The 13,864-nt window shown below is 38.2% G+C and overlaps 1 protein-coding gene and 1 long non-coding RNA gene across 3 annotated transcripts; one reads left to right on the forward strand and one right to left on the reverse strand.

Annotated features, from left to right (window-relative positions):
- Nucleotides 1-4,698: 4,698 nt before the first annotated feature.
- Nucleotides 4,699-9,928, reverse strand: LOC131078753 (bifunctional levopimaradiene synthase, chloroplastic). 2 transcript variants are annotated; one of them, XM_058016519.2, is made up of 15 exons: nucleotides 9,140-9,928; nucleotides 8,995-9,051; nucleotides 8,836-8,885; nucleotides 8,210-8,522; nucleotides 7,778-7,967; nucleotides 7,422-7,639; nucleotides 7,225-7,345; nucleotides 7,020-7,132; nucleotides 6,701-6,933; nucleotides 6,489-6,601; nucleotides 6,278-6,376; nucleotides 5,906-6,121; nucleotides 5,699-5,837; nucleotides 5,297-5,533; nucleotides 4,699-5,126 (listed from the first exon to the last, which is right to left on the reverse strand). In XM_058016519.2, exons 1-15 carry the CDS (start codon nucleotides 9,252-9,254, stop codon nucleotides 4,833-4,835), a joined length of 2,508 nt encoding a protein of 835 aa, XP_057872502.2. In that variant the 5' UTR covers nucleotides 9,255-9,928; the 3' UTR covers nucleotides 4,699-4,832. The 2 variants fall into 2 exon arrangements, with proteins under 2 accessions (XP_057872502.2, XP_057872503.2); XM_058016520.2 differs by having other exon boundaries at nucleotides 7,778-7,964; nucleotides 9,140-9,927.
- A 409-nt stretch (nucleotides 9,929-10,337) lies between these two features.
- Nucleotides 10,338-13,380, forward strand: LOC131075361 (uncharacterized). Its single transcript, XR_009358599.1, has 3 exons — nucleotides 10,338-10,499; nucleotides 12,076-12,175; nucleotides 12,342-13,380. It is a non-coding gene; the product is annotated as an uncharacterized LOC131075361 (long non-coding RNA).
- Nucleotides 13,381-13,864: the final 484 nt, after the last annotated feature.

Genomic DNA, 13,864 nt, shown 5'->3' on the forward strand with positions numbered 1-13,864 from the left:
TGTATATATGTTTGTATACATGTATGTCTCTCTTCTTTTCCTCTCTCTCATCTTCCTTCACCCATCATCGTCTCTGTCTATTCTGAGCCCTAATTATCCTCCTTGAGTTATATCTCATCTCTCCCCCTCACACTTCTCTCTCTGTCGAGTCTCTCACCCTCTTCTCCTTCTCGTTCACTCTCTACCTCATGTCTCTCACCCTCTCCTCCTTCTCCTACTCTATCTCCCTATCCCATTCTCTCTCTCTCTCTCTCTCTCTCTCATTATCCTATCCTATCATCACCCTCTCCCCCTTCTCTCTCTTTCTCTCCCCCTACCTCTCCCTCTTCCCCCCTCTCGTTATCTTATCTTATTCTCTCTCCCCCTCCCCTTCTCTCTCTCTCTCTCTCTCTCTCTCTCTCTCTCTCTCTCTCTCTCTCTCTCTCTCTCTCCTTTTACCAATCTCAATATCTCTCCCTCTCCCCCTCTCCTTTCCCAATCTCTCTCTCCCCTCCTCTTGTTTTCCCAATCTCCCTCCCTCCCCCTCTCCTTATCCTATTCTCTCTCTCTCTCTCTCTCTCTCTCTCTCTCTCTCTCTCTCTCTCTCTCTCTCTCTCCCCCTCTCCTTATCCTATTCTCTCCCTCTCTTCTTATCCCTTGTTCTCTATCTTACCCCCTCTCCCTCTACTCTCTCTCTCTCTCTAATTGTCTCTGTCACCCCCTCTCCTTATCCTACTCTCTCTCTCTCTCTCTCTCTCTCTCTCTCTCTCTCTCTCTCATTCTCTCTCTCTCCCTCTCCCTCTCTTTATCCTATTCTCCCCATCTCCGCCCTCTCTCTCTCTCTCTCTCTCTCTCTCTCTCTCTCTCTCTCTCTCTCTCTTCCTCTCCCTCTCCCTCTCTCCCAATCTCCTCTCTCTCTCCCCCTCTCTCTCCCTCCCCCTCTCCTTATCCCCTGTTCTCTATCTTACCCCCTCTCCCCCTACTCTCTCTCTCTAACTGTCTCTGTCACCCCCTCTCCTTATCCTATTCTCTCCCTCTCTTCCTACCCCTCTCTCTCTCTCTCTCTCTCTTAATCCTATTATATCGCTCTCTTCCTACCCCCTACTCTCTCTCTTTCCCTCCGCATCGCCCCTCTCTCTCTCTCTCTCTCTCTCTCCTTTTCCCAATCTCCCTCTCTCTCCCTCTCCCTCCACCCCCTTCCTTATCCAATTATCTCTCTCTATCCCCTTCTCTCTCCCTCTCTCTCTCCCTCTCTCTCCTTATACTACTCTCTCTCTCTCTCTCTCTCTCTCTCTCTCTTAATCCTCTTCTCACCATCTCTCCCTTCTCTTTCTTTCCCTATCTCTCTCTCCCTCTCTTCCTATCCCTCTCTCTCTCTAACTCTCCCTCCCTCCCCCTCTCCTTATCCTACTCTCTCTCTCTCTCTCTCTCTCTCTCTCTCTCTCTCTCTCTCTCTCTCTCTCCCCCCTCCTATCCCCTTCTCTCTCTATTTTAACTCTCTCTCCCTCCCCCCCTCTTCCTACCCCCTACTCTCTCTCCCTCCACCTCTCTCTCTCTCTCTCTCTCTCTCTCTCTCTCTCTCAATATTATTCTCACCCTCTCTCCCTTCTCTTTCTTTCCCTCTCTCTCTCTCTCTCCCTCTCTTCCTATCCCCCCCCTCTCTCTCTCTCTCTCTCTCTCTCTCTCTCTTCCTATCCCCTTCTCTCTCCGTCTCTAAGTCACTCTCCCTCTTCCCCCCCCTCTGTCTCTCTCTTCCTCTCCCTCTCTTAATCCTATTCTCTCTCTCTCTCCAATTCCTCTTTGGTTCCTAGTTCTGCATAACCTGTATGGGTTATGCAGAACTAAGGCCAAAACTTCTAGTTTTGCATAACCAGTATGGGTTATGAGAAATTGTTCCCCAAAAGCCGTACGGGTTTTGAGGAACTTTTTTTTTTTTAATTATTTTTGGCCAAGCCTAACACGTTTTTGAATTTCATAGAACACGCATGGGTTATGAAAAATTTCATTTTTTTTGCATGTGGCCACTTTTTTGTTCACCATCTTGGTGCACTTACCCAATTATATGATATGTAAGTCGATGAGAGAGAACTTAGGTTTAATTAAATTAATAATTAAATGCCTAAAGAAGACCTATAATGTATAATGCAATGGGACATACTAAGGTGGGTGCTAAACTAATCATCGAATTGGACAACCTAATTAAGGGTGTACAATTTACCATGCTACAAAAGTATTAACAAACAAAGAGGGGGAGAAAGCTTAGAGAGAGAGAGGGGCTAATTGTGGGGAGGATAGAATGAGAGAGTGTTGGGGTAATTAGGGGGTAGGAGGATAGGGGTAGAGGGGCAAGTATCAAAAAAGGGAGAGGAGACATGGGGAGAGAAGTGAAGAGAGAGATGGAGAGAGGGTAATAGGGGAGAGAGAGAGAGAGAGAGAGAGAGAGAGAGGGGAGGGGGAGAGGGGGAGAGAGGTGTGTGAGAGAGAGGGTAATTCGAGGAAGAGAGAGTGAGAGAGAGTTAGGGTTAAGTGAGAGGGGGAGAGAGTAATTGAGGGAAGAGAGAATGAGAGAGAGAGAGTTGGGGCTAATTAGAGGGTAGGAGGAGAGGGGGAGATGGGCAAGTATCAACAAAGGGAGAGAGGGAGTGATGGGGAGAGAGGTTAAAAGAGAGAGGTCGAGAGAGAAGGTAATTAGGGGGAGGGGGAGAGGGGGGAGAGGGAAGTATCAATAGAGAGAGAGAGAGAGAGAGAGAGAGAGAGAGAGAGAAGTGGGGGGAGGGGAAGTAGAGAGACAAGTCTAGATATTAGGGGAGAGGAAATGAGGGATTCAATGATATATATATATATATATATATATATATATATATATATATATATATAAGAGAGATAATATGGTTTACCAAAATTTATTACACTCCTTAGTAAAATTCTTAATGTTTTTTATTATTAATTACTCATTTAATGTTTCAAGTAATTTGAGATGATTGTTACAAAAAAAATCATGAAAGAGTGAATTCATATGCAAAAGTTGTGAGCTTTTGATGTTTCAAAAATGAAGGACGAATTCAAATTAATTATAATTATTTTTTATACATAATATAGAAACACTAACTATTCCATGTCATAGACCTCCAAATCACCTTTCCAACACTTATAAAAAACCAAAATTTTGATAAGAAATGTAAAAGTTTTTTCAAAATAGATATGGAAACCATAACAGATATCCATTTTAAATAGATATCAATTTTGGTTTTCAAAACGGACATCCATTTTTTAAAAGCATGACATCACAACAATGATATAAGGAAACAAATATCCATTTTTCTTGACTTCTCAAATTTCACCCATGTGACTACGACTTTTTTATTTTTATGGTTGCATACATATCTTTTTGTCTGAACAGATCTTGTTTGAGGTTTTAAAGCATTAGGGGTCGGTGGAGTCAAATTCGTTTCAAGGTGCTACACATAATCCATACAAATGAAATCAATCTTAGAAGATTGTATTCCTGAAATTATACAATTGTATCTCATTGCTAAGTTACAGTTAGCGGTGATCTAGGTGATTCTTTTTTCTATTTAATGTTGATGTCGAAAATTTCTTTACACCAGTCAGCAGTTAACTTCTTCTAAATAATTGAAGGCAGAGAGATAATTAGAGGGAACCTTATGTTGAGGATCCTGCAAAATTTCGTGGTGTGCTTATTTCATTTGCTTCCCTTTGAATGAGAGCCATTACAGTTTTAGAGGTGTTTTTTAAGTTGGCCCTTGCTCTTTTTGCTGCTTGTTTCTTAGGACAAGTGCAAAACTTCTTTTTCCTAATGTCTAGGATGCTTTATTTCTTGTGTCTATACAAAGATGCTTGTTTGAATTGATACTGAAACGTTAGCATTAAGCTAGAAATGACAGAAACCTACAGGGCATGGGATTTTGAGTGTTCATTCTTTGAACAATGTCGTTCTCAAACCTCAAACATAAGAGGCAAAATGAAAAAAAACGGGGTATAGTCATAACAGGTTACAACCCTAAATAGGGCAATAAACAGAGCATGCTCTATCCTTTCAAAATTTCCCTTGTTTTTCCTGATTGTCGCTCTTCCTTTTGAAATCTGGTTCTGTGCACAGGTCATCAATGATACTCATGTATTTGGCTGCTTGAATGGTGGTAATATTGAATGGAGAGGAAATAAATGCCATGTTGTTAGACACAGAGGGTCATCCTCTGCAAGCCTGGCTAGATTACTTCGTTTTGGCTGCTGCAGGGGGCAAAGGGACGATGACTTTCTCCATTCGATATTCCTATGGTATTCCACACCGTTTGCCTTGGAAATGCTTCGTTGTTTCCAAGGCAACATGGCCATGCATGCTGTGATCTGTGCTCCATCAATGTGTAAAATTAATACCGAGGCAAATGTCTAGTTTATCACGAGGGTTTATGGAATCAACCAGGATTTGGTTAAAATAACTTAAGGGGAAGGCCATTCGTTTATGATTTCCAAAATAGGAGAGAATGAGCAAATGATGTGAGGAAGATGTGGGGTTGGCCCTGACTGCGCCACTCATGCCATTCATAATGACAACCAGACTGATTGGGTGGTTGTTGGTGAGAACGGGTGAGAATTGATGATGAAGTGATGGAAAGATAGTTGGATCATTATCATTGTCGATGATTATATGATTGAATATAGTATAAAACAAATCTACTTAATATAATCAATGTCCCAAGTTAAAATTAAAAAAACATTTTACAGAGTTTGTTGTTTGAAATTATAATGCCCACATTCTATAACAGTAATCTAGATGGAACCACGCGCGTTGACTATTGGAATTGCAAGAACCCATAACAGTGGGAAATCTGTTACAGCAATGGTTCGTACAGAGACTTTTTAATGGAATCTTCAAGATCCTCTGCGGCATTTAGAAAGCCGTCTTCCTTCCTGTAAATCAATTGCATTATCCTGGCCGTGTTGAAAAGAAGTGTTCTATAATGCTTGGGTATGTCTGCACGCATTAGAAAGTGGTAGTTCAATTTGCTAAGGGCCTCTTCGTTCAGTCCCTCCATGTAATTCAAGGCCTCTTCTTCAGTGCATCCAGGGTGCTCATTCATGTAACATTGTACGAATGAAGCCAATTCCCCGCGATCTCTTTCCCTCTAAATCGCCACAGTATAAAATATACTTTAGTTTTTAACCATATTCAAAAAGTTGATGAGAATTACAGAGCGTGATCTAAACGTTTGATGTTAACATAATCAAATCCAGAATGGATTGTGGAAATATGATATCCAAAAAAAATTAAGTTGGAGAGCCGAGGTGAGATCACCTGGAAGGTTCTATAGTCGTTCATAAGACGGCCTGTCTGACTGACGAGATTGAGAAAGTCAAGCTTATCGAGAATGTGATCAGGAAGAATGTCTCCCGTAGAAAATATTGGCGTCAGGATAGTTGTTTCCAGTGCTATCGACACTTCGGCATTCTCCCAATATTCATCTAATGATGGCGAATAACTTTTATCCATCCACTCTCTTTCTTTTGTGAAACTGGCCAACAGATCTAACCACTGAATCCCGAAACAGACAAATAAATTTTGTTAGACTACAATTCCTCTCTTCCTCAGCTCAAATCTCAATCGATTACAAACATGTAATTCAAAAATGAACTCAGAATTGAGTTCAAATTTCGTTTTTGCAGAGACGAAATCCACAAAAAATTACAGAGTATTTACCTGTTGGCGTAGGTAAGGAATTACATCACGACCTTGAACCTTCCTTGCTCGTTCAGATATATCGGTCAAAGTATTATAGAAACCCATGAAAACTATTTTCATGTCCTCTGGCAGTTGGTCTATTTGCAGTGGATCCCATCTGCACCAGAAAAGACGAGGTTAAATATGTCAATTGTTTAAGCTGAGATGCAGATTTAATGCTCTAACCTTTCGAAAGCTTCATTGAAGAGCTTTAATTGCTGCAGAGTTGCATAAGTGTCATATAGGTCGTCTATGATAACAGCCAGGAGTCCGGCTTTTGCATAATCGAGTCTACAATCAGTGTATTGTGGTTCGAACATTGCCGCTGAAGAGGTCCAGTAAACTGCCACTTCTCTGTGACGAGTAAAATCCAACTGTGGGAATTTGCAATCCTTGTACCATCTTTAACAACACAGAAATCTCAGGTTAATAGCTTTCATTTAAGATCTTGGCAGAAACAAATATTAAACTAATTTTCTTGCGCTTTGATTAGATTATATTTATGGTAGGGAATATTTCAAAATAAGTTCAGAATCTCTTTTAACTGGTCCATTTTACCTCTTTATATGTTGTATTTCAGATCTGTGTTTAGCCTGAATGCTGTTGAAGTCGAGTTTGGCCAATTCTAAATACTTGTCGTTGCTAGCTTTTGGCAGGCTGTACAGTGTACATTACAGTCAACCAGGATTAGCGATATGTTTACTACAGACAATTTAAATATAATCAAAGATAATGAGACTATAATCATACAAAACAAACTGTATCTTACTGATATAATGTTTTTCCCAGCCATAGGTCATCGGGATTAAACGATACTATGTGATTTCTAGCCATTAGCCTTGGCATATTTCTATTCCATCGAGCAGACAAAGCATATTCAACCTGGATAAAGAAGAAATAAATATTGCAAATCAGATTTTTATTTTATTTAAGAGGTTAATCACAGATTAAAATTTCAGAGAAGGCAACAATTCGCAATACCTCTTGGCGAATGTTCTCCTTGACAGCCTTTGCCTGAGAAAAGTTCTCGCTTTGCAGAGATTTGGCCAAGTAATCTTTTGCAAATGCACCTATTTCTCTCATTACGTTCTCGCCCGGAAAGTTAAGCTGTGAACATCTATACAGGCTCAATATAGCGATTATTCCTGCGCTGTTTTCGTCACCAGACTGCTTACAAAGTTCTTCAGCCTCGCCTTTAATGTTTTGCAGAACGTCTGTATTTGAAATTATTAGAGATCAAAATTAAAGATTCGATTAAGCTTTAAATGAAGTATTCATTTGCATACAAACACATGTATACCGGAAGATACAGGGTAGCCGAACGTTCTGAGAAGCCTGAAGGCAGTGGCTGTAATATCAATATCTGGAACCAGGCTCTCCCTTCCAAATCCAATGCCTCTTTCACTCCAGTATCTACCATACGTTTTAAAGCGAGGTATCAAAATAATGTCAATAATCTGGAACTTAATTGGAAAAATCACAGTAGAGGAAATATTATTACTCACTGGAACACATAGTCCATGGCTTGTTTAATCTCCGTTTGGAAATGGCGTTCGAGGCCAAGACTTTCAACACTATCCACAGCTCTCAAACGCTCCGCTATATCCACCGGATACATGCTCGGCGCTGCCATCCCAACATTTAAGTTTTAGAATCCAATTTTTTTTCAATAATGCTTGCGAGTGTTAAACATAACAATTACCATGGTCTCCAAACTTTTTAAGTAGGCTCGTCAAAAATCGTAGACATTTCTTGTTTCCTGTTTGCATAAATACACAAGCTGTAGATGCTGGGGAGCCTGAGAAAGATCCATCCTTGGATTGCAGTTTCAGAATATTTTTCCAATTTACTACTTCTTGTATGCCTTCCAGACACTGCAACATTGTTGAGGGATGGTTGTGCAGCTCTTCAACAGATACTCTAATTCACAATAATCCTATTCAATCACTTCCATCTGTAGTTTATGTGTGCCTTTAAACAGGACATATCACAAATAGGCAATAGCAAAACAGGACATATCACAGATAGATAATAGCAAAAGATGGGTTAGAATCTCACTTTTTCAATTTCGAGTCCCGCTTTTCGCTTATTTGTTTTATGACAGATAGCTCATAAGGAAAATCCAAACCCAAAAGTTTGGCTTCATTCAGCAGTACAGGAAAGACCATCTCGAACCCCTTGGATCGATGATGGCCAAGTGCTTCTTTAATCATTCCCTCTGTATTTCTCCTTAAGAAATCAAGACCTGCTATCGTACACAAATTAAACTCTTTCGCCTTTTTGAAGGTAAATCTCATTTTTAAACTGTGCCCCTGGTATGGTAGTCTGAGCTATATGAATTAAACAAATCCCAGGTAAAAATAATAACTACTGAAATATAAAGCCAAAATGTCGATGAAAATGCAGATAGGTCTATGGATATAGTTGTGTGGCCTGCTAGCCCAATGAAACCACAAATGGAAAGGAAAGAAATAAAAGAAATAAAATTACCTCTGTTCACTTGATTGTTTCCAATACCCCAGAAGGCCAGAGTAACTAGGCAGGAAAGAGTATTAAGGAGTCTATCACACGCTAAAAAGCGATTCTTCTGTCCCCAGGAACCGTCCGGTAACTGATTGTGAAGAATCCAGTCCACCATTTGAGGAAACTGGGGTTTAGCAGAGCCATCAATGGCAGGAACTCTCGCTACCCACGCACTATCGTAAGCAGAGGGACTTATTTCCCCATCTTCCATCGAATTAAAGAACCCTTTGATCTCTGAAACCAATTTCTCTATTCTCTTATCCATCTCATCCAAGGGTGCCTGAAAAAATAACACTAAATTACATTTTCAGATTTCTACTGACTGCACATGTTTAATTTCCTCTTGGATTCTACAATTTTTAAGAGTGATTTAGATAGATTAGATTTCTACAGATTAGATCTCTATAATTTATAATAATTATTGTTTTGTTTTTGTGGTACATCTTATTTAATGATGAATCATAAAATATGATCTAAAATTTTTTAAAACAAAAATATCAATTAATCTGATAAATAATTTTTTTTAAAAAGTCTAATAATTGCCGATCTATCTGCATTCAGCAGTCAAACTCAAAAGGATTCATACTAAATACCTCCTTAAATGTTGAAACAGAGTGAACATAATCTGGCTTCTGGTAATAAGCTGCAATAATGACAACCTTGAATTATATAACACCCCAATAATTCGCTTGTCTAAACTCAAAAGCCAATGAAAAATAGGCAGATGGTGTGTATTTTCTGATCACCATTACCCTGAAGAGTCTTTGCATCCTCTCCGGCAACAACAGCAGATGGCATGTTGTGGCAAGCTGCAAGCAATTGATAAAAGACAAAAACAGTTAAGATTTCATTTCCAGGATTACAAATCAGTTTGAACAGAGCAAGATGAAAAAATACCGAGACTCTTTGCGTGCGAGTACTTTCCAATAGGTGAAATTCCATGGGTTTTCGTTGAAACCCATCCTGGGGACTTGGAAACTGAAATAGTCGGAGAAACCAATATCGGAGCCATTTTTGATAAGATAGAAATCACCTTTTACGGTGAATGTTTATTTAACAGGCATCAGGAGAAGAGGCCTATTTAAGGTTGGGTTGGACAAGGCTGGGTTAAATCATACCAATTTCAGTTCTCCTGAGGGGCGTTTGTATCAGGGAATAGACATAAATTAAAGTATAAAGGATTGAAAAACTTCGGTTGTACTTGCAACTGTGCTGGTAGACATTTGTGGAGAATATGGAAATATTGAAAAGACACGGCAACTGTTTGACAAAATACCTCAAAAAGATGTCACATCATGGAATTCTATAATTTCAGGATTCTATTCACAAAAGCTGTTGAAGATGGTTAGGATCTTCCAGAGAAAATTTCCAGGCGTTTGCAAGTAAAATTGATGAAGATGAGACAAAAACGATAAACTGTGTGTTACTTGAAATTGATACAGAAGATCGTTTGTGAATCAGCTTACGAATTTGTTCTGCACACTGATTGTTTCTGTGAATTTAGTTTTAAAGTAAATTAATCTAGAAGATTGTTTCTTTGAGTTTGAGAAAAGAATTCTCATTGTTTGGTTGTCATTCATATAGAACTTAATGGTCAATAATTGTTGTTCAAAGACATTTTGATCAATTTGTCCACAGTGGAGCATTTTTACTCTACAACATATCGTGCCCTGCAACCAATACCTTTGAAAGGCTGTCAAATAGTTTGAATAAACTTAGAAGTTTCATCAGTTTTATCCTTAAAACTGATCATTTTTAAATTTGGTCAATAAAAGTCGGATAATATTTATTAGTCTCTGCCTTAAGCAGGGAATTAATGTTTTCATCTCCAACATTAGTATACTTTGATAATTGTGCAAATTGAAAAATTTAATCTTATATCAAAGTTTCATTTTTGTTCCTATTAAACTATTTTAAAAATTATTAATTATTTGATTTGTCATTGGCTATTTCATTTTTTGCTGGGGTTTTAATTTTTTTATATTTGAAAATTAAATAAGTATCCAATAAGAAGCTATTATTAAAATATTTAAGTTGAAGACTATAATGTTAAAAGTATTTTTATAAAACTATGTAAAAATCAGTTTTATAACATTTTCTAGATAATTCTTTAGAGCAGAGAAGAAGATGCGAACATTCTGGATGCTGCTTCAAACCCTGGTGGCCCACCCTGGCGTTCTTCTACTCAATCGATTGCAACTGATGACCAAGCCTTAGCTTTGCATTCTGACGTGAATTTCTCTGGAGCACCTCTGAGGTCTGTTGCTTTTCTTATTAATTCAATTTTCATGTCTGTCTAAGGACATAACAGCAACTGCATGCTCATGATTGGAAGTGACATTGGCTAGTTGGCAAAGTTGCCCTAGCTGTTTTCGGTTTACTGCACTAGGCTGCTTGTGTTAATTGGTAAAGTTTTATTATGTGAGGCCGATAGGCCATTCACATGTTTCCATTTGCTATGTCGGCCTGGAGGATCCGACCATAGCTATCACATTAACATGCTTTTTCAAAATTCAGCTGTATTTTGTTACTATACAAAGAGTTAAGTATGTTCTCTGCTCGGCTTGTGATCAGGGCTCATGTTCATCAAATCAATATTTTTTTGTCAGATGTTGTAGTTGTGACTGCCCTGGTAGCTGTGTATGGAAAATGTTGAAGCTCAGATAAAGTGTATGAACTGTTTGACTGAATGCCTTAAATAAATGTTGTCTCAATACATTTTTAGCAAGTGCGAATTGGCAGGCATTAAGCTTAATTTCAAAGATCTTAGCGAACCGGATTGATTTATCCAGGTGAGCTTCTAGAAAATTTCATGCTTTAAGATGAAATGTTCTCTGCAATTTCTCTCTCTATTTTCTGATGACCCAAATTCGCAGTGTTGCTTGAGTTTGTTTGTTTTGACCACAATTTTGTCCATTGTACCTTGCATCCATTTGCTGACAAAAAAACCTGTGAGGGCAGACTAATCCTAGTCTGCAATAGTTCCATGGCGGCGTGAATAAGCGGGAAACTCAAAATTAAAGAGGGGTCACAGCCAAAATATCTGACAAAAAGGGCTACTGTTGAATCTTCCGCAGCTATTCTGCCAAGAATAAACTTTAAGGGATAACTATATAATAGCATTGCAAAACCCTGTATGTATGCAGGGTCTTAAAAAACCATGTAATAACAAAGCAAAAACGCATAGGAACATAGAAACTGTGAAATAGAAAGCCGTTGTTGAACATCCAGAATGGACCAGGCGGACTTCATGAGACTAAGGTTCTCCTCCTCTGTCAAGTGGACATTAACAACACCGAGCACACGTCCTCTTCCCAGTTGCGTAGGTAGGATAAGAAAGACCTCTTCTTCAATTCTGTGAAAACCCTTGGCCAGAACAGAAATCGGGTGGCTCTTTCTCTGGTTACGCAGCAAACTCCTGGCCAAATTAGTCATCGAGTACATTACAGTATTTGAACTTTTAGGGTGAAGGTGTATTAAATTCAATATGCAATGGTGGTTTATTTTCATTAGCTGGCTATGTTTTTCAATTTATAAATGCCCAAGGAGAATGCCTCTAAGGAATTTAGGATTTTAATTACTCTTTATTGTATTCTATACATTGGCTAAGCAGATTACCACAAGAAAATAAGACTCTTTTATTGACAGGAACTTCACAGGTCCAGATGTCCATTTGTCCATTTTTATCCTTTTACAGAGTCTTTGAGTTTACATGATTCATTTGTCATTTTCTGAATGCCTTTCCAGATTTTTTAAAATAAATCTATTCTGTGCATATACTACAATCATCGCAGTTTACGATTAACATTTCTTAGCGGCATTCTATCAAACAGTTCACTGTGCCCTGAGGCAGGGAGGATGTTGGCAAAGGTTGTGCAATTTGGCTTTACAACTACCGACAGGAGCTCGCTAGATACCCTGCTTTGACTACAGGTTAGGTTCATTGTTTGTCTGATATCATTGCCAGAGCTTAATTTCCTAAAAATGTACAAGTTTGATTATAATATGTGTGCATTTACATTCAATTTTGAGTCCGAATTCTGAGTTATGTTGAATCTATAATCCGTCCAATTCGTTCATGTTAGACTTTGTTGTGCAGAAATCTTTCTAGTCCAAGATTTAGAAATAGAGTATATATATTGTGATCCTTGTCTTGTACAATTTCGGCATTTGGATCCTTTGTTTGAAAATTTGTTTAAAGCATGAAATCTTTAGAGGGCGACTTATTTTTAATTGAGGTTTGAGTGGATTCAAAGAGCCGGAGAATTCTTTCCTCACCACATAAAGTTGGAATAGTTCTATGATTTATTCCATTCAATTAGCTTTTAATACCAGACAAGTTCTCTGTGGATTTGAACTTTGGATTTTACCGTAACTTTATGTTTTATTTTTTTATATCATACCATTCAAGTACCGCTAAAACAACTTAATATCATATGTGGTGAAGCTCAACAGAGAGCTAAAGCGGGGAGGGTTTTTCGATATTATGGCCACAATCTCAAGGGATCTGTACTTTATATAATTCCATATCAGAAAGCACTTTCTTTACTCCTTATTTTTATATTTAGATTGTTGTACAGGATTGAGTTTAGCTTCAGTATCAGCAGTTTCAACTAGCTAAGTCTCCTCTAGTTTAAGCACCTTCAGTAGTTCTTCCACGACTATTTCATAAGTAGCACCAACACCTCCAAGAATAATAGGAGCAGTTCTGGTTTTTACATAAATCACATTGCCCATTTCATTTTCTTTGATTATCTGCCCCCTGTTCCTCTTATAAGGCACCACATCACAACTACCATTTCCATAATACCTCCCCCCATTTCTAATTTCTTATACATTTTAATTTATTGTTCAAATATTATATTATATTTAGACCACCATCCCCAAATTGTGAAAAAAATTCCACCCGTCCTCAAAATCTGTCCCCAAGTCCCCCCTTTCCAAAACCCTGCTGAACCATGTTTACTTTCGTTGGCATATTTTAACTCTATTTTGACAATATTAGACTATCACGTCACAACAATTCGATATTTTTCAATGTCTGGAAACCTTAACCACATCAAATGTATCTTTAATAATTTAGTTCTTCATTTCACTCAAAACTCTCAACATTACATTGATAAATAATTTGTACATTGATTTCTTTGTATTGCTAACCTCTTTTTAAATTTCCAATTTGTGATATTTTGCATGAATGGGAAACTTCACCACATTGTATTTTTCATTGATTTAACCATTAATCCATTGACTAGAAAATTATGTAACTTCAAAATTATGCAATCTTTTAAGCTTCACATTATAAACCTCTACTCATGAATTTGTGGGGCTTCAATCGTCACTTTTCCTTCCATCAATACTCTCCCCTCCATCCTAGAACCTAATAAAACTCATACTCTCCAAACCAATAACAAGCCTTCTTTTTCATATGCTTTCAATAGAAAGGTTCCCATAGTTAAAATATTCAAGGACCCACATCTCCCATTTTATAGTTCTTTACAGTTCATGGAAAAAAATTCCAGCATTCTATATAAAGCTCCATAAATTCTGAGCTTCTCATAGTCTAACCTTTCATAATCTCTTGCATTCGAACACAATTAATATCTGTTTATACAAGGTATTAAT

This window comes from Cryptomeria japonica, chromosome 7, assembly GCF_030272615.1.
Source record: "Cryptomeria japonica chromosome 7, Sugi_1.0, whole genome shotgun sequence".
NCBI classification, from domain to species: Eukaryota; Viridiplantae; Streptophyta; class Pinopsida; order Cupressales; family Cupressaceae; genus Cryptomeria; species Cryptomeria japonica.

What these genes read in the sequence shown, in the direction of transcription:
- LOC131078753 (XM_058016519.2), bottom strand. Translation starts at nt 9,254, where the DNA reads ATGGCTCCGATATTGGTTTCTCCGACTATTTCAGTTTCCAAGTCCCCA. An exon ending in CTCGCACGCAAAGAGTCTCG is followed by an intron (nt 9,052 to 9,139) that starts GTATTTTTTCAT and finishes AATTGCTTGCAG; the next exon opens with CTTGCCACAACATGCCATCT. An exon ending in CTGTTTCAACATTTAAGGAG is followed by an intron (nt 8,523 to 8,835) that starts GTATTTAGTATG and finishes TTATTTTTTCAG; the next exon opens with GCACCCTTGGATGAGATGGA.